The sequence below is a fragment of the Prionailurus viverrinus genome, chromosome A2, assembly GCF_022837055.1.
Source record: "Prionailurus viverrinus isolate Anna chromosome A2, UM_Priviv_1.0, whole genome shotgun sequence".
NCBI classification, from domain to species: Eukaryota; Metazoa; Chordata; class Mammalia; order Carnivora; family Felidae; genus Prionailurus; species Prionailurus viverrinus.
This window is the reverse complement of record NC_062562.1, coordinates 72333544-72351724: the sequence shown is the minus strand read 5'-3', so window position 1 is coordinate 72351724 and position 18181 is coordinate 72333544. Positions and strand designations below refer to the sequence as shown.

The following is an 18181-nucleotide window of genomic DNA, read 5'->3' as shown; positions in this document are numbered from 1 at the left end:
AAACAATGCAGCTTCAGACTGGAGTGGTCTACCAACCGATAAGCGAATGGACGAAAATTAAAGTAAGTTAAATTTAAAATATCTGCATCTGGAGATGGGTTTTCAGACACTAAGGGCAAAAAGATCAATATCTACAAAGGAATATAAATCAAAGGGGCATCAGACTTCTCATCTACAACTTTGCATGTTAATATAAAAGGCAGCAATGCCTTGCAACATCTCAGGGGAGATGATTTTTTAAGTCAGAATTCTAGCTACACTATCACACAAAAGCAAGGGCAGGATAAAGGTACCTTCACCAATGCAAGGACTCAGAAAGTGTTACCTCCTCATTGGTGGGAAGTTACTTGCTACACCATGGTAAAATAAAACAAAGAATGACAAAGGCATAAGACCCCAGAAATAGTCGTTTCAGTGTGGATGACCATGAAGGGATGTCCCAGTGCTCCTAGGAACTTTTACTTTAAACAGTGAAATTATGGGGGCCCCCGGGTGGCTTAGCCGGTTAAGCAGCCAACTCTTGACTTCGGCTCTAGTCACGATCTAGTGGTTCATGAGTTCAGGCCCCACATCATGTGCTGCGAGCACAGAGCCTGCTTTGGATCCTGTCTTCCTCTCTCTGCCCCTCCCCCACTCATGCTCACTTTCTCTCTCAAAAATAAGTGTTAAAAAATTATTAAAAAAAAAAAAAAGAAATTACTTAAAAATACAAACCAAACACAAAAGCACATTACCTACGCCATGAGACTACAGGGAAAAGAACACATAGCTCCTCAGGATGTTTTCATTTCTACCTTGGCCCTTTGCGAAACTAGTCTGGCATTCAGATGGAGTGTGTGTTTTGAAATAAATACTTTACCTTGGTCTCAGATACTATCAGCTAAGTAAGGACAAGCCGGCATAGAATACACAGTCGTGAATACCGCCGACATGTCCAAGTTCATTAACTCCAAAACTCAATCACACCATGCAGCCAAACAGAGCTTCTCGGCCAGACTGACTCAGGGTCTCGTTCCCGACCCCACTGAGTCCCCTCCACACGCTTCGTCGAAGGGAATTCGTGAGGCAGGATTCACCCCAAGTCAGCACCCTGCAGGATCTCGACTGTTCTCAGAAGAGAGGCCAACCACATCTCCGATATCAAGCTCTGTTTAATAGAACTTCTAACTGGAATCTTAATACTTGGGACCTGAATCGGCAGAAATAAAAAATCCATGCCTTAAAGTAACGCTCACCTGGTGGCTCATTATGACAGAGGATTTCAGAAAATCCAAAGACTAATAGCAGGTGACTGGCATCAAAGCAGCAAGGCTTCATGGTTACCAAAAAGTAAGAACTTTTTAGGAATATCCTATCAGGGCAGATTAACAAGAAGGAATGATAAGGCAGGTCTCCAAACTTCTCCTCTGTGGGGCAGACAGTCCCAAGCGCTGACTAGTCGCCTCTGTCATGACTGGGCTATCTCAGTTCCTCCCTCCGTGTAGTGGCTGTGCCCCTGGACGGTGAGACCATGTGGCCACCAACATGAAATATCAAGTTCAAACAAGCAAGCTTGAAAAGGATTCATGGTTAAGAAAAATGGAGTGTGAATGACCAAAAGTTGCACCTGTATGCTTCATGCCCTGAACTCGGTTCCCTGCGAACCAGCAGAAGACATAAAAAGAGAGGAAAAGAGAATCATTGGTGGCCTCTATGATACACAAAAGTGCCAAATGAAACTTTTGCCTGAGCTGGGTCAGAAGGCATGCCTATAAAAACTCAGAAAATCTATTACCTATGAGTTGCTTAGACTTTAAGGACAGGAGCCGTGTGACAGACCAGTTACACTAAGGACACTGAGGTCGGACCCACCAGGTGGGAGGCACAATGACATCAGCAATGACAAAACCTAACTGTGTGCCCCTTAGGCCACAGGCCAGAGCCTGCAATCACACGTCCCCAAAGGGCCCCAGGAAGGGCACTGGAGAGATATAAACGCACATGCTTGGCTGACATACGAGCAAGCGTCACTATCCACTGATGTGAAATTCGCCCCCAAAAGGTCTAAAATTCAGGGGAGCATTTCAGATTGCAGCTCCGAGCCCCTCATAAATTAATGAAAGGCAGACATGAAAGTTACTAACAGCTGGAACGGATCAAGCGGAAAGAAAATGCAGCATCGGCATGTGTTATGTGAATTTCTTAGAGTCCATAAATTTGATATTTGGAAGGAAGAAGGGAAATGTTAATTAGGAGAAATTTCATACTGGATTTAAATTTGCCATGCAGTCAGAGCTCTATTGTAAAACCCTCTCGGAATCAGAAATCACCCCCGACAGACCCGGGTCGTGCCCTTCACCTGCCACGTGATACTTGCTGATCGGTTCCTTTATCCTTTGCGTGTGTTTCGCACGGTCTCTACCCAAAACAGAAAAATCAAGAGCGAGGGTCATACCTTTTAATTCTTCTGCGTGTGGCATTAAATGAACGTTGAGGAATCGAACAATAACTTAAGAAGCCATCCCTCTGCCTTCTCTAAAAGCCGGGTAACAGCTGGCCTTATGTTTTACACTGCTGCAGTTAGAAGTATCTCAGGAGATCAGCTACTCTGAGGTCTCAACGCTAACTTTTCTTACTGTCCTGCTACAACTTGCATTTGATTACCAGATCCAGATAGATCTCAGGGCAGATCCGGTACCTGAAAACAGCTTTACGCAGGTAGGGCCCAGGGTTTTACATCAGTCTGTCAAATAAGCAGTGCCTGAGAGCAGGGGATCCCATGGCCTCCCTGGGATGTTCTGTCTCCGCCCTCCTCGGCATGGGTCTCCTGATTTGAGAGTTGCCACGTGTCTCTGTAGCCTGCACCGGCCCTGAGATTCATAGTCAGGCCTTTTCATCTTTCCTCATAAACCATTCCTCCAGCCCCTTAATCATGCTAACTGCTTCTCCCAAGATCCTTACAGTTTATCTGAGACCCCCAAGCCCAGAGACCAGGAACTGCCCGTGTCAGCAGGACACCATGATGCCTCTGTGCAACAGGCTTGTGTTCCCTCTCTCTCGCTCTCTCTCTCTGCAAATAAATGTTATTCTAAATGTAAATGAAAGGGTGCTCTCTCTCTCTCTGCCACTCCTTCCCCTAGGGTCCCGTGTAGTCACACAGAGGGACAGGGAAGGGATCGCTGTCCCCAGACAGGGCCTGGGTGGGGCCAGATACTGCATTATTCTGCTGATATGTGAAAGCTCCAGTTATTTATACAGGCTGCTTTTCAGAATCAAGTTCACATGATGAATCGATCTGTGGTCCAAGCAGACAGCCTATTTCCCAAAAGCCACTGCAGGTATAGGGGTTAACAGGACACGGTGGGGAAGGCAAAGTTTCACAAGGTAAGTAAAGAGCAGTGTCGTGGAGCCTCCCTCCCTCACTCTCAAACCCTCAGCCATGGAGCCCAGACTCCAACTAGCACTGGGAGCAAGATCCCTCTGAATCTCAGTTAACTCACGTGCCAAGTGGGTTTGTGCAAAAACTGAGTCCTTAGCCTAGCACCTTGAGCACAGCAAATACTCCACATAGGGGCCTGCTGTGGGGACTGCAGTGTTTCCCAACACACTTCTCCCCCAAAACAGAAGGGCGCAGAAAGGACCAGGATGCCTGACCGTACTTAGGTCACAGGTAACTTCTAACTCTTCAGGAGCGTATCCCTCAGAAGCAATTTCTTCTCCCTCCCACGTAGCAGGGCCTGGAGCACAGCGACCAGAGGGAAGCACCTGCACTCTCCCCGCCTGGGACACGCTCATCAATGGCTGCACACCCTCCCAAGGGCATGCCAGACCCTCGCCTGTCACCACCGGCAGCACCACCACCTGGTTCTGATAGAGTCCCCCAGCTCCCCCAGTAAGGCTGGGCATGAGCCACTGCCCGCCTGGTCGGGCCCTCGCGCGGCTGTGGACTGCCATGTTGAAAGCATGGTTTAAGAACTTGAGCTCTGGAACCACATGATGTGGGTTCAAATCTTGGCTCAGCCATTTCTGAACCATGGAAAAATGGGCAACTTCCTTAGCCCTAATGGGCCTCAGTTCCCTCCTCTGTCAACAGGGAAAATCATGACATCTTTGTGGGAATTAAATGAATTCAACGCCCTGACGTAAGTTGTGGCACATGGAGGGAGAGTTCACTATCTGCCCGCCCTAATTTCTAAGACGGGAGGACTATTTCCCTCCCACCTAGGCCACGGTAACAGCCTGCTGGGTCACTTCCTAACTCTACACTTCTCTCATGAAGTCCCCACACACCAGCCAGAGCAATACTCCCCAAGAAAAAACCCAATTACGTCACACCGTCCCATGGCTTTCCAATGGCCCCCAATTTCCCCCAACCCTGTCCCCCTGCCTGCCCCTAAACTGCCCCACTCACTCACCAAGTCATTACACCAGCCTTTTCTCTTCCTCCTGGACACGGCTACAGCAAACCCACAAATTCCACTCTTGAAATGGAATGTTCTCCCCTTCGATCTTCTCATGGCTGGCTTCTTTTCGTCATTTGGGTCTCAACTGCAAAGACCCCTCTGAACAAGGCCTGACACATTACTACGCCCTGAGCCTCTCCCCACAACACCACCCGATTATTGGGCTCAGAGCACCAGCTGTGCTGGCTCAATGACATCTCTACCCAGGTGGTTAGTGCAAGTCCTCTGGCTGTGGTGTGGGCTCCACAAAAACAAGAACCTGACTGATCTTGGCAAATGCTCAACCCTTCAGGACCTAGACAGTGTCTGGTTCATAGCAGACTCTCAAAAAATGCACAGGATTTTTGAAATGAGAATAAACGTCAAGCATCATGTACCCAAGTAAGACTTGAAGCCCGTCCACCGGGGGGGTGCTCAGAAGGGCCGGGAACCTCACAGGCTTTCAGGTGCCTCCAGCTGCTCATCGACTCTCTCTCTATATCGTCAATTTACAGCAAAGTGATACACAGACTACATTCAAAGCATCATTAACGATAAAAGATAGTACATGAAAAGGCATCCAGCAGCCAGAGATACATTGAATATAAAAGTAAATTGCATGTTTGATCAAAAGGGTCAACCCATGTGGTCAGATTTGTGGAGCCAGGCTGAGATCTCAGAAGCCAAGCGTACGATCCATCATATTCCAGATGGGCGGGGAGCAGGGCAGCAGTGACATTTGATGACACACCTTACTTACAGGGAGAAACAGGGATGGGGAAGGACACGTGAATTCTTGCTGACTTTGAAAACAGGCTTATCCCATGAAACCAAGCTGAAAAAAAAGCAAGCTGCTTCCTAGCCTCCATCATGCACACTTGTCTGATCGTCTCTAAATTAGGACACAGGCAACGCCTTTTATTCCCCTCACGAGTCATAAGCACAATCAGGATGCAGATATGGGCCCCCCTCCAGGGAACGAGTAAACACCCAGCTTCCCGGAGCAGGCTTCCTCTGACCTGCACAATGTCTGCTGATTAGCCCCACAGCCCCCGCGGAGGACACGCATCTCCTCCTCAGGGGTCCCACCACCTTCTCCTAAGATTGTCTCCGTCCAGGCTGGATTGCTGGCTTTTGCCACCACTGGAGATCTTTGTTCCCATTTCCCCCCAACAGCATTAGCTACTGGATTTTCCAGCTGAATTTCACTTTAGTTCAGGACCCTGCCCCCAACCTCACCATAGGTCCCTTGCACTTTCTCCAGTTTGACTGATGTTAGATTTCAGTTTTCCAAGAAAATAAAACTCAAGGTTTTGGGGTTTTTTTTTAAATCATGAACATTATATATTTTGAAGTTACAATGAGTCTTGATACAAGACACTCTTAATTCATTAGAAATTAAGCTGCATTTTATTGTCAATGTTTGGGATTTGTACTTGGGAGATCAAGAAAGATACCATGGGGGGGGGGGGGGGTGGCGTTGCCTGGGTGGCTGACTCGGTCGAGCGACAGGCTCTTGATTTCAGCTCAGGTCATGATCTCACAGTTCATGAGATCGAGCCCCACATCGGGCTCTGCGCTGACAGACTGGAGCCTGCTTGGGATTCTCTCTCCCCGTCCCCTTCTCTGTTCATCCCCTGCTTACACACATGCTCACTCGCTCTCTCTCAAAATAAATAAATAAACTTAAAAATAGAAAGAAAGCTATTGTGGCTATCTGGGTTACCCAACACAGAAGAGCTCAGAGTCTGAGAAAAAGTATTTTGTTGTCTTCAGAAGAAGACAGGCCACATCACCCAGGGAGGCAGCATGTGCTTGATGGCCAATGAAAGAAAGGGCCGCAGCCAGAAGTCAGGAGGGTGGTTGTCAGACAGGAATCCTGAGCCTGCAAATCCCAGCGAGGAGCTGAACTAAACTCTGAGACAAAGAAACTCTGGGTTAGCAATGGGAAACACAGTTATCCAAAGATCTGCTGAAATACCCAAGAGCCATGAAACACAACATGTCCTGGGGTGAGATCACCCCAGGGATCATGCAGAGGTGCTCCCCACAGGAGCCCGTCTGCTACCACTCCCTTCCCTAAGCTCCGCCCTCCAGCCACCCTCCCCCTAGGTCCTCCCAGGGGTCAGGATTTCCTTTGCAAAGGATCTTCTCTACCTTTTTGCCACAGGGATTAGTTCAGATGTCCCTTCCTCCAGGAAGCCCTCCTCAAGTCTGGGTCCGGTATATTGTTACCCGCTCCCAGAGGACCCTGCATCTGCCTTTCTGACACATTCTTTGTGTTGGTTTTTTTGTATGAGCTTATCTACTTATCTCCATGTCCCACCAGCCTGAAGGTCCATGGGAGCAGCAACTTTGTTCATCCTTTTTAACGCCACTAGTCTTTTGTTCATCCCTTAGGACGCCACTAGTAAGCACACGCTGAAATAACAAATGACTAACAGATGAACAAAGGATACCAACAGCTGAATGAATCAAAAATGTTCCCCTGGACCCCCAAAAAGGAAGGGAAGACATTAGGAAGAGAAGAACAATTAGTTTTAGGAGAGACCCGACGTAAAGACCAAAATGTAAAAGCTAAACAATTTGAGGAAGTTGGATACTTTTCAAAGAGGACTGTAAGAATCCAAACTCTAGCAGAACAGAGGAAGGATAGAGCAATAAAATGCCAGATCAGTTACCCTACATTAAATCAAAGTGTAAAAGGCACAAAGAGAGAAAACTCCAGCCCTTTCACTAAGAAGTATGAAGATACCGCACAAATTTATAGGTACAAGATCAAGAAAGCTGAAGCAGGACAGGAGATACAACTTCCAAGAGACATCAAAGGTAACATTCTTTAATTATACAAGAAAAAGGAGGAGGGACCAAGGGTAATGTTGCCTCCATTAGAAAATGGGACAGAAAGCTGTTCACAGATGGCTGAGAAATGGTAAGAGTTCCTGTGTTTCTCAGGCTGTACTCGAAGAAAGGCTGGGGGGAGGGATGGACGGAAAGAACTATAAAGCAACTAAAAAAAAGTGCTGCCTGCATTGGGTGGGTGCCAAATTAGGGAAGGAAAATAATTACATGGAATATTTAAACGACTGAGTTTATAATCCCAAACCGATTCGTAGACGGAGGCTCCTGTTAACATGGATTACACGCATATTTGGACACTAACAAGTTGGAAAGATGTTACTGAAATCATGAACTGCCTAGAGATTATTGAAAGGAAAACAAATCGGTAAAATCTGGAAGAGGGGACACAAATACCATGATCGCCTTACCGACAGAAAAAATTCCTACACCTGTTCAATTTCGGACGGGCATCAAACACTCGGGACGGGCGGATCTCCCGTGCTGACCTCACGGTTCTGAAGAGAGGATCCTCATCCAAGTCTGTAAGCAAACGGCCAACTTCTTCCAAAGGACCACAATCCACCTCCTGTGAGAGTCCTAGCAGTCTTATGTGTGCCGTATGTACATGGAGGCAAATATTTTTGCTGGTTTTTAAATTTACACATTCTCTGAGTGTGCATAAATGCCCACTTTCAAAAAGGACTGGGTGACTATGCTTGGATCAGAGGTGACACAGAGGAACTAAAAATAAAATAGAGGCTGAAGCATCAGTCTCTTCAGGTTGCCGAATGGCCACTTCAGAGTGGCAAGCTTGGGACAAACTTCACCTGGGCTGTGACTCCGGTCAGGTAACAGAAAGGCTCACCCTTCTCTGTCCTGTGGAGGCACAGAGGAGTCCTCTCAGCCCTGCCCCAAGAATTCTGGTGGCTGTAAGAACGAGGGACCATCCCTGGACGACCCACCCCACCATTCTAAAGACCAACATACACGGACAACACAGAACACAGCCGTGAGGTGCTGAGGTGAGAATTATAGGTCTACTTGGTGTCAGGGAAGGGAAATATCTCTGTGAAATGGAACTTAAAAAAGCCTTTCAAAGGAAGTGGTCTCTAGATAGGCCCTGAAGAACAAGTAGAACTTGAAGACAGGAGGAAAGCACAGAGTGACACCAAGAGGAACAAGGGTGTGAGCGGGGTGGCCGAGGCAGTGGCCGGGGAGCCTGACCTGGAGGCCTCTGGTGGCCACCATGGAAGAGGGGTCTGTGCCAGGGTGAGACCGAAGACCAACTGATTTTCCCTAGAACAGGGTCTCCCTTAGCCTTTTGTGTCTGTCCTTCTGAATGGCCTTCAAGCTTCTCCCTGGTCCCCTCCAATAAATGCACCCCAAAATTCAATGAATAAAGCCAAATGTATTTTTCTAAACGCTACATGCTTTTCTCACTGCTGGTTCCCAGTTTTGCGGGCTACCTCCCAAGACTGATACAGAGAATCACAGTCATATCAGGTACAAAAGTAGTCAAGATTCACTGGCAAGTATCAATCTGGAACCCTAGGAATCATCCCTAGACTTCCACCACTTAAGGCAGAGCTACCCTGCAACAGCTCTTTAAAAATCTACGGAAGTGGCTCACAGCTTCCAATCCTTAAACGTTACCTCTGGACTACTGAAAGAAAACCTGGAAAGTTACACTGAATTTCTAATAGAAAGCCAAGAATAATCACAGAGCTATTCTTTTTTCATTTTTTTTTTTTAATGCTTGTTTATTTTTGAGACAGAGAAAGCACAATCAGGGGTGGGACAGAGAAAGAGGGAGACACGGAATCCCAAGCAGGCTCCAGGCTCTGAGCTGTCAGCATAGAGCCCAGCGTGGGGCTCCAACCCACGAACTGTGAGATCATGACCTGAGCTGAAGTCGGTCACTTGACTGACTAAGCCACCCAGGCGCGCCCCAATCATGGAACTATTCTTAAGCTCACAAATATGAGTTCTGCAAAGGTTCATAGATTGTCTGCACCTCCCCACTCCAGATCCCCCTACAGCTCAAGACTATCAGTGGAGGAAGCAACGTACCTAGCAAAGCCCCCAAAGTATCACGTGACATCAGTCCTTCTGACTAAACAGTGTAATTTCCAACTAAAAAAAAAAAAAAAAAAAAAAAGAGAGAGAAAAGAAAAGAAAAGAAAAGCCAAGACACTAAAACATTTCTGATTGGTTCATCAACTAGATGCGAATGGAACCGTGTGCTTGGGCAACTGTCACTGCCTGTGCTGTCTGGTTGACCCCAAACTGTTCATTTGTGCCCCGTAGGCATTTTTGTCTCTCACAGTCTCCAGATGACACTCCAACAGTAAGAGAAATGTGAGCAGGTGCACCTATTAAATATGTAAAATACTCATCTTCTCTTCCACTCGCTTAGAAGATGTATTTCTAAGGGGGGTAAAAAGTCACCTAATATAAAGACAGACAGGTAGAAAAACATTACATTTTTTTTTTTTTAGCACACAAGAATGCAAGTGGGCTCGGCCCATCAGCTTTCTGCGGAAAATAAATAAATGCAAGCAATTAAAAATTCAGTTTCTTTTCTTTAAGCAAATTCCTCAGGTTTTGCTAATTAGCAACTAATAGTTCTGTCATCCGAGCTGGGAAACATAAGGAGGAATACCAGCGGTGTGTTTTCAATCAAAGCATTTGCATGCAGGAATGAATCAGATTTTCCGTGAGGGACTATTACTGCTTGGGAGCAGTTGGGGGCAGAAGAAAAGCATCGTCACAACCACAAAACTGTAAAAGGGACCTGAAATTTTAGAAAAGGGGACCTCCTTCTCCTCCTTGTAACAGAACCAGCAGGGGCCCTGCAAGGCATGCCTGGTGAATCTGAGAAGCTCCCCACCAAGACTCCAGCAGGGACAGTCGGAACACACGAGCCTTCGCAGGAAGACAGAAAACAACGCAACCCATGTTTTCTGTCCCAGGGACGAGAGGAAAAGTTAAGCATCGGCCGGGGTGCAGGGATGCCTGAACTATGACGTCACCTGCCTTCACAAGTTCCTAAGAGAATGAAGTGCGTGGTGGTTAAGTGCAAGCCGGGGTGATGGTAGTTTGAAATAACCTGGCTACGGATGGAGCAGGGGCAAAATGAAAGTGTAGGAAGGGGACAGGGGACCTAATCCTGACTCCGGTACAAGCAGGTTGGGGCTCTGAAGCCCGGCCCCTCCCACAGTCTACGGGACGAAAAAGCGCTAGTGATTGCGCAGCAACCCGCCAGGCAGCGTCACCCCAGGCCTGAGCCGTGGAGCTTGAACGTCTACTTTCTCGCCTTGATATACAAGCCCTCCGCCACTACCCTTCAGGGGAGAATACCCTCCGGGGCCCCCTGTGAGGATTTTATTCCAAACATATGGTTGCGAACGTTTGAAGTGCCCGCTCTCCCTGGTATTCCTTTTTTTTTTTTTTTTTAAGTCAAACCCACAAAACCTAAAATACTCTGAATCCAGCCAAACTGCAGTTTGCGAAGATGCAACATTCCATGCCCAAGGATAATAAAGTCTTGTGCAATAAAGATTTTACAGATGTCCTTCTGAGGGTAAAGAAACGATTTTCCCTTTTCCGGTCTTACGGGAAGCCTGCCCACACGTTAGAAATACAAAGTTAGTATATATAGAAGCACAAATTAGCCATCTTGGAAAGTCCACATTTTCCAACCACAGAGAAACGAAGGAATTCCTGTGAGTGTTCCCATGCGCAGCGACACGGGATTGAGGATTCTTTTCTCCCCAACAACCTGGTGAAGCCAGCACATGACTCAAAAGAAAAGGGAATGAACGGCCTTTAAAAAGAGGTTTCTGAACCTTGAGCCACTGCAGGGCTGCAGTACGGACAGGTAAAGAAATGGGACTGAATTTCCAGGTCTCATTTTAAAAAGACGGTGTTCCGCTCACACCCTAAAAAGTCTTGAAGATGTGACTTCAGCATCACATTGGTCATTCGTTAGCTTTACCTGGATAATTAAATCCAGATCAGGGGGATGGATTTTATTATAAAGTACTAAAAAAATACTCATTATACTGCGAGAAGATTAAATGACCCAATAGGGTTCGAGACAAACTACAGTTACATCCTATCTAACTCCTCGAGGCTTAGTTGAGGACATCTTTAAAAGACTTCGTTTGGGGCGCCTGGGTGGCTCAGTCAGTTAAGCGGCCGACTTCGGCTCAGGTCATGATCTCGCGGTCCGTGAGTTCAAGCCCTGCATCGGGCTCTGTGCTGACAGCTCAGAGCCTGGAGCCTGTTTCCGATTCTGTGTCTCCCTCTCTCTGACCCTCCCCTGTTCATGCTCTGTCTCTCCCTGTCTCAAAAATAAATAAAACGTTAAAAAAAATTTTTTTTAATAAATAAATAAAAATAAAAGACTTCATTTGAATAATTCTGCACCTGTCATGTTTTCCAGATAAGTCTGTATTTGCTACATAAAACACTTTCTGCCAAGAATTTAACAGGTGAAAACTTCTCAAAATCATCTAAATGTTTCCGTACTTCCTTCACTTACAAAAGAGCAAAAGATTAGAGAGAATTCACTAAGGTTCAGGGAGAGAGGTTATGTTCAGAAGGCCACCGTGCACAGTGCCGACACCAACCTTTTTCCCAAGGCTTATGGCCCACTTGATCTCTGATCTGTGGAAGATCTGTGGATCTCAGGGAGGCAGAGAAACACACGCGACTGCAGCACTAACAAAAACACCTTGGTTTGGAGAGTTGAACTAATCACATACAGGTGCTGATGGTGGCGGTGATGGTGGCAGTGATGATGATGATGATGGAAAGGAACAGGAGGAAGTGGAACAAGAAAATGACATAAACTTTAATGAAGTGGACGCCCGGGGGGGAAGTGCCATAATCATGTGAAGCACTCATCATGAGCCAGAGATTTTATCAAATACTATATTTGCATGGTCTCCCTTAATTGTCAGGAAAACGCCATGGAGCAGCAGTCACATTATAATGCCAAGTAAATAGTTAGCAAATGATTTTTCGAGGGGTCAACACGCTTGGCCAAGCTACACAGCCACAAAATGGCAAAGCTGGACCTTGAGCCGAAATCCCCTAAATGGTAATCTGATCTGGGTAATCCCTGGGATTCCCCCAACCATGTTATATATGTCATGATATCATTTATTTAGGGCCAGTTTAGAGAGTACATTGGGATGGTGGGTCAAAATGGCATTTGCCAGTTGGTTATAGGCAATGTACATAGTTTGTCAGCCACCATGCAATTTTAACAGTGACTTGAACAAAACAGTGGGGAAAGCTGAAGACATCAAGCTGTTGGTCTATGTCCTCTAAACAGAACAGTCCCAAGCCCCGCTAAGAGCTCTCCAGTGCCCTGTGCTAGTTAATATCCCACTGGTGGCCCAAGAGGCGGGTCACAAACACGGTGCCACAGATCCCAGGTGTGCAGAGAGCCTATCCCTCAATGGAGGGAGAGGATCCAATGGGCAAACCGTTAGAACCAACGAACCAAGAACAAGCTGCAAGTTAAATGGCACGGAGAGAAAGTTAACGGTCATCTGCCTACTTCCATCAACCGGAAGAGAAGTATTCGTCAGCTGTCCTGCCCAATTAAATACCTCACTAATTAGTGGGCATCTGGAATAGAAAACAAAACATAAATAAGAGACGGGAAAAGTTTGTGTTCACACATAAGAATGAAAACAATGCAGGGAACTTGTGGCTAATAAGCTAGGCTGGCGTCTTTCTAAAAAGTAAATACACTCAGGGAGTAAAAATTTAGGATGCGGATTCCCTCCCATTTTCTGCACGAACAGAGATCCAACAGAGACCCGTTAAATAAAAATACAATGTAGAAAACAAGACTGTGCCCAGAGAAAAATCCTGCCAACACTGTTTCAAACTCTCCTAAAAAAAAAAAAAGTAGAAAGACAATGAAATAAACTTTAATGAAGGAAGAAAAAGAGGCACGCCCCACTCCTCCTCACTTCTAGACTGGTAAAAACAACTGCAGCAATGAGCATTTTTGATCAGAGAAGTTGTTATTTTTGACCAATAAGCACTTTTTGATCAGAGAAGTCGTAGCCTTGTCCAAAAGCTTACAAGAATCCCTAAGACCCTTTCCTCTATGCTTCTGACCACTTAAAAAATAATTCGCTCTGCACTTACAAAAATAATGTACCTTCCGTCTTTACTAACAATGTAATCTGGTCGGTGGGGAAGGGTGGGGGGAGCAGTTGCTGAGACGTAAGGTTGCTCCGGGCTCTTTGATCTGCACCCTGATGAGGGAACATTCCCCTCTGCTGCAAGCCAGCTAACGAAGGGATGAAATTAGCTTTTATCCTGGGCACTTTCTTGAGCAAAAAGGAAAAAAAAAAAAAGCACTAATCAGCTGTCCTCACTAATCAGTCATCTGGCTAATGACCTTTTGCCTTAAAACACTAAAATTTCTGAATGATGTGGAAAAAGGGAAACACAAACCAGTGCCCCTCACTGGAGCTCAATGGATCATCTGGAATTGGAGCCGGGAAGGTTAAATGGCAAGTCTGTATCCTGGCAAGGTGATAAATCTGTAATCAAGAGCTGTAAGCTTTGGCACCTCAATGTGAACTTCATTACTCCACAACCAAATTATATTGTTTTTAACTAGAAACAGGCCACAAATAAAGTCACCCCTTATACATCATTCTTTGGAGAAAACCATCATACACTTTTGTTCTGAGTGCTAGTGATTTACTTAAACTTTATTAGTGCTGGAAAAGGAGCTTCGCACATTTCTGGCATGCTGGCTGGAGAGGAAAGCAAAACAGGTAGCAAAAAATCTTCCGCGTTAAGGAATTTAGCAACGATCTGTTAAAAGAGGTCTGTTCATCCTCAACAATTACGCAAAAAATCATTAAAAATGGGAATAGCTGTTGTTGAAGACTCCTGCCAATGCAGCCCACTTTAATAACTACCCCCAGCAACCAATTTTCCTCCTGCAGTGTCTACTTGGGTGGAAGAAATCTGGTTCTCGTTCCCAGCAAAGGTCCATGTGGATTAGCCACAGATGGACACCTTCCTGAAGGCTTGATGTTGCTTAGAGATGTAAGAAAATGGCTCTCTCTAAAAGGAGGAATGGACAGGATGTAGGAGAGGGGGAGAAGAGTGGGGGAAAAAAGTCAGTTAAACATTTATATCAATTAATACCAGCACAATAACTCATGAAGCACACGTGCACATGCACATGCCTGGCCTTCCGCAGCTCCCAGAATGGGGGCCACGGGACAGGAACCACTTACGGTAGTGGGGCTCCATGTAACCATTCCTGGGGTCCATGGCAAACACAGTCCCGCGGTACGGCACAGAGGGCTCAGCCAGGTGCGGCAGGGACCCATGGATCTCCTTCTTGATCAGTGAGGCCCTCTCGTCACTAGATGTCGAAGGCTCCTCGCTGATCTTGCCGAGCCCCTGGACACTCTGTGGCTGCATGGTGACTGCGTTTCTTCTCTCTCTGTGATAGGTCTGCCCAGGACTTTCATCTTCTAAGGAAAGGAGGAAAACGAAAGCTCCGTGAGCCACTGGAAGGAGTGATTCAAAAACAGTAATCAATTAGGCCTCCCTCTCTCTCCCTCCTCCCCAAAAGAAGCCTATTTCTCATTCTTGGCAACTTTGAAAGCTACACCATGATGGGATAGTCTCCAGGCAAAACTGCTTATGAATGAAGGTCCAAAATACAAATCCAAGGATGGGTGGGGGGGGGCAGGAAATGAGCCTATTAAGTTGAGATGTAGGGGGTCAGCAAATTATCATCGCCAGCTTACAACCGAAATCTGCCAGGGAGGCTTTTCATCAGGGACTTGCCAATATCCCTGCAGGTCCCAAGTGGAGCTGGAAGCTCTGCCAGCCTGAGGCTGTGATGTCCAGCTTCCCCCTGACTGTCTGAGGAAGCTGGGCCGCTCAGGTATCTGGGCAACTCAGACACCCGCTGAGGCTCTGGGTGATCTAGGGATCAAAGGGCCCACAGTGATCCAGAAGTTTTCCCGTTTTTGTCTTTTTAGGTCTGTAACCCACTGGTTTACTGGAGCTTGAAATGGGACAAAAGACCCACTAGTTACAAAGGGATAAAGGTGCCAACCGTGGAAACCTACAGCGCCCTTTGCAAGTTACTTCGCTGCAGCCCACAGAACATTGCTGAGAACCAAGAAGAAAATGGAGCAAGACTGTAATTCCCAGGGCAAGACGGCTCTGTGGGTGAGGCAGGCGTCAGTTGTGCAGATACGGGCACATGTTCTGCGGGGGTCCGGACGCCGCTTCAGACATTAAGAAACAGCTTTCTGAAATTCCACACACATTCAATATTCCCGCCTCCAGTATTTCCATTCCCTTTGATCCATAGGACCTTCCCATCGACCCATTATGGCTCTCTGGGAATGGGACTGGAGGACCTTTTCTATAAGAGCAGATCAAAGAACCCACGCCTAAAACTAAACCAAACGAGTGATCTGAACCCACAACAAATGGGCCAATTCATCTGTTAGAATCATACACACATTCTAAACTACAAGCTCCCAAACAAGTTCTGCAGTTCATCAGCAGACTGTGTTCTGGAAGGTCCGTTCTGACAGAAGCAAAGCCGTTTGCGCACAGCTTACACATCTAATTTGAAAACGATTTTCCATTCTTGATCTTAAATACACATATATGTATGTGAGCGATAATGCTGTTGTGCATTTCAGATGGACAGATTTTGAACACGGTTTATCCCAACATATAAACTTCTCTTCAAAGTATTGCATAAAGCAGTCCTATCTGGCCGAGAGCCCCTAAACAACAGAAAAAGTATGCTTTAGCAGATTCATGGCTGTTTGTACAAATTCAGAAGCAAGTACAGCTATAAACACGGGCAAGCATGAATATATAGACTATAGTCACGACTACTGTTCTGTGTTGACTAATGGCTTGAACTACCCAAAGCAACTTGAATCCTTCTGCCTCTGTCTGGGATTTGAAGAAATAAGCAATTGTTGTTTCAGCCTAGCAAATGACTTGCAGAACAGAACAGACAATGAGGTATGCTTTGGTCTTTACAGTGAATTTGCTGACTGCTGCAGGGAAACTGTGAAACATTACTTTAGCATTGTTTTGTGCAGATCTTCTCCCCCAAATCTTGTAATTATGGAATAGATTATGAGTTTAATCTATCAAGTACTACTAAACAGAAGGAAAAAAATCAGTGTAATCCCACCCTTTCCCACATCGATCTTTACAAAAGCAATTCAAAGCGCATGCTTTTGTTTATTTAAAAACTACCAAAAAAAAAAACCACAAAAAAACAAAAAAAAAACAACTCACAAAACCCTCCATTTTTATTTTCCCTTCTGACTAATCCTTGTAGGTGCCACTCCAACCTCATACTTCATTAGCAGTGAAGTCGCAGGCTATAGAATCAGGGTTTGCAAAAGGGTGTCAAAAACATTAAACCTCTTAGTTTTATAAAAATTCCTATAACCTGCAAATGGTCAACGTCATATTTTCCACTAATTTGCGCCTGTATTAAATCTTTATTTCAAATTTCAACCTGAAGTGAACTCGTGGCACTGAGGTGCAAGTTCTGTAGGATGGACCTTCATTTGGAAAACCCGAAAGCCCTCCCCCAAGAGCCGTCTTGACACATAATTAGCATTCTCTGGTTAATGAATAACCAAGCTCCTCCGCTAATCTGTTCCAGGTTGAAAACAGGATTCCCTTGACTTAATCTTCCTAGAAGAAATTAACTTCTCTTCTCTTCTCTTGGAACGGCATCCCTGTAATAGAGTGAGTTTCTTAGAAGCCATGCCTTCATGATGAGCTGCTGAATTCCAACTTCACAAATAGTTGAATAATTGGGCCTGGTCTGAGCAGGGCCCTCCCATGCCCCACCCCCAGTCTCCTGGGAGAAGGAAGCAATTGGGGGGCGGGGAGGAGTGGAAATGGGGTGCCTTTTCAGCTAAGTGATTTTTTTCACAAGTACTAAACTTTTATTATTTTCTTAATGAGAGTGATACTAACGTGTGACTACGCAAGTTATAACAAGGAATAAACAAAGTTCAAATAGTTAATACAGAAAACCTTAACTCATTGCTTTAGTAAACTGCAGGCAAGAATGTTCTGAGTGTGCAAACTTTCATCACACTCACTTTTACGACAGGCGATGCCAACACACTGTTTACCCACCCCCTCCCTCCTCGCCAAGAAATTCCAGTAGGCAACTATTTCCTGAAGTTTACCTCGCGTACTAAGCTGCTTCTCGCTTCTAACGTGCACTCAGATCAAACCCTGACAGTACACACGCTCCAGAATACAAACAGCTCTGAGGCTAGAGAGCACGCTCTCTGCAGTGAAAAGGAAACTTTCCAAGCCATATTCCTGCCTGCTCTTATAAATTTAGCAACCACTTCAGTAAGCCAAAAGAAGAAACTGTCTAATCTTGTTCAGTTGTGCCGAGTTGTTCAATAAAGTTTGAGAGTCAGTGCAGACAGGCTACGCCAGGCCAAATTATTGACAGAAACATACTGTTCACCATGGCAACAAGCAGAAGTCGGCTGCAAAAATGTAAGCCAACAGCCCACTGCTCCAGGAGCATCTGCCAATGGACTTTAACGGCCAAACGCAGGCGGGGGGCTGTTCCTGCTTCTCTATGTCAAACAGCTGCTAACTCGGGGGTCACACGGAAACATGCAATTCACTAAAAAGTGTCAGGAAAAAAACAATTTTAAATACTGTCATCAGAATCCCTCTTTGGACCTCCTTCCTTCTGTATATCCACGCTCGAGTGCAAGTTAACAAACTCCTGCCCCCCGATGGAGAGCTGCCCAAGCATCGCATTTTACAAACTGTCCCAGATTTTTCCAAACTCACCCAAAGGCAACCGACATCATCGAGTCTTAGTGCCA

General features: G+C 45.9%; 1 protein-coding gene across 4 annotated transcripts in view; it reads right to left on the bottom strand.

Annotated features, from left to right (window-relative positions):
• GLI3 (GLI family zinc finger 3) overlaps positions 1-18181 on the bottom strand; it is a 279910-nt gene that overhangs the window by 175590 nt on the left and 86139 nt on the right. For 3 of the 4 annotated variants that reach the window (XM_047849880.1, XM_047849881.1, XM_047849883.1), the window contains one exon: positions 14549-14791. In XM_047849880.1, coding sequence (XP_047705836.1) covers positions 14549-14791 — 243 coding nt within the window. The remainder of the gene's footprint in view (positions 1-14548; positions 14792-18181) is intronic. The other variant, XM_047849882.1, reaches the window with a different exon arrangement.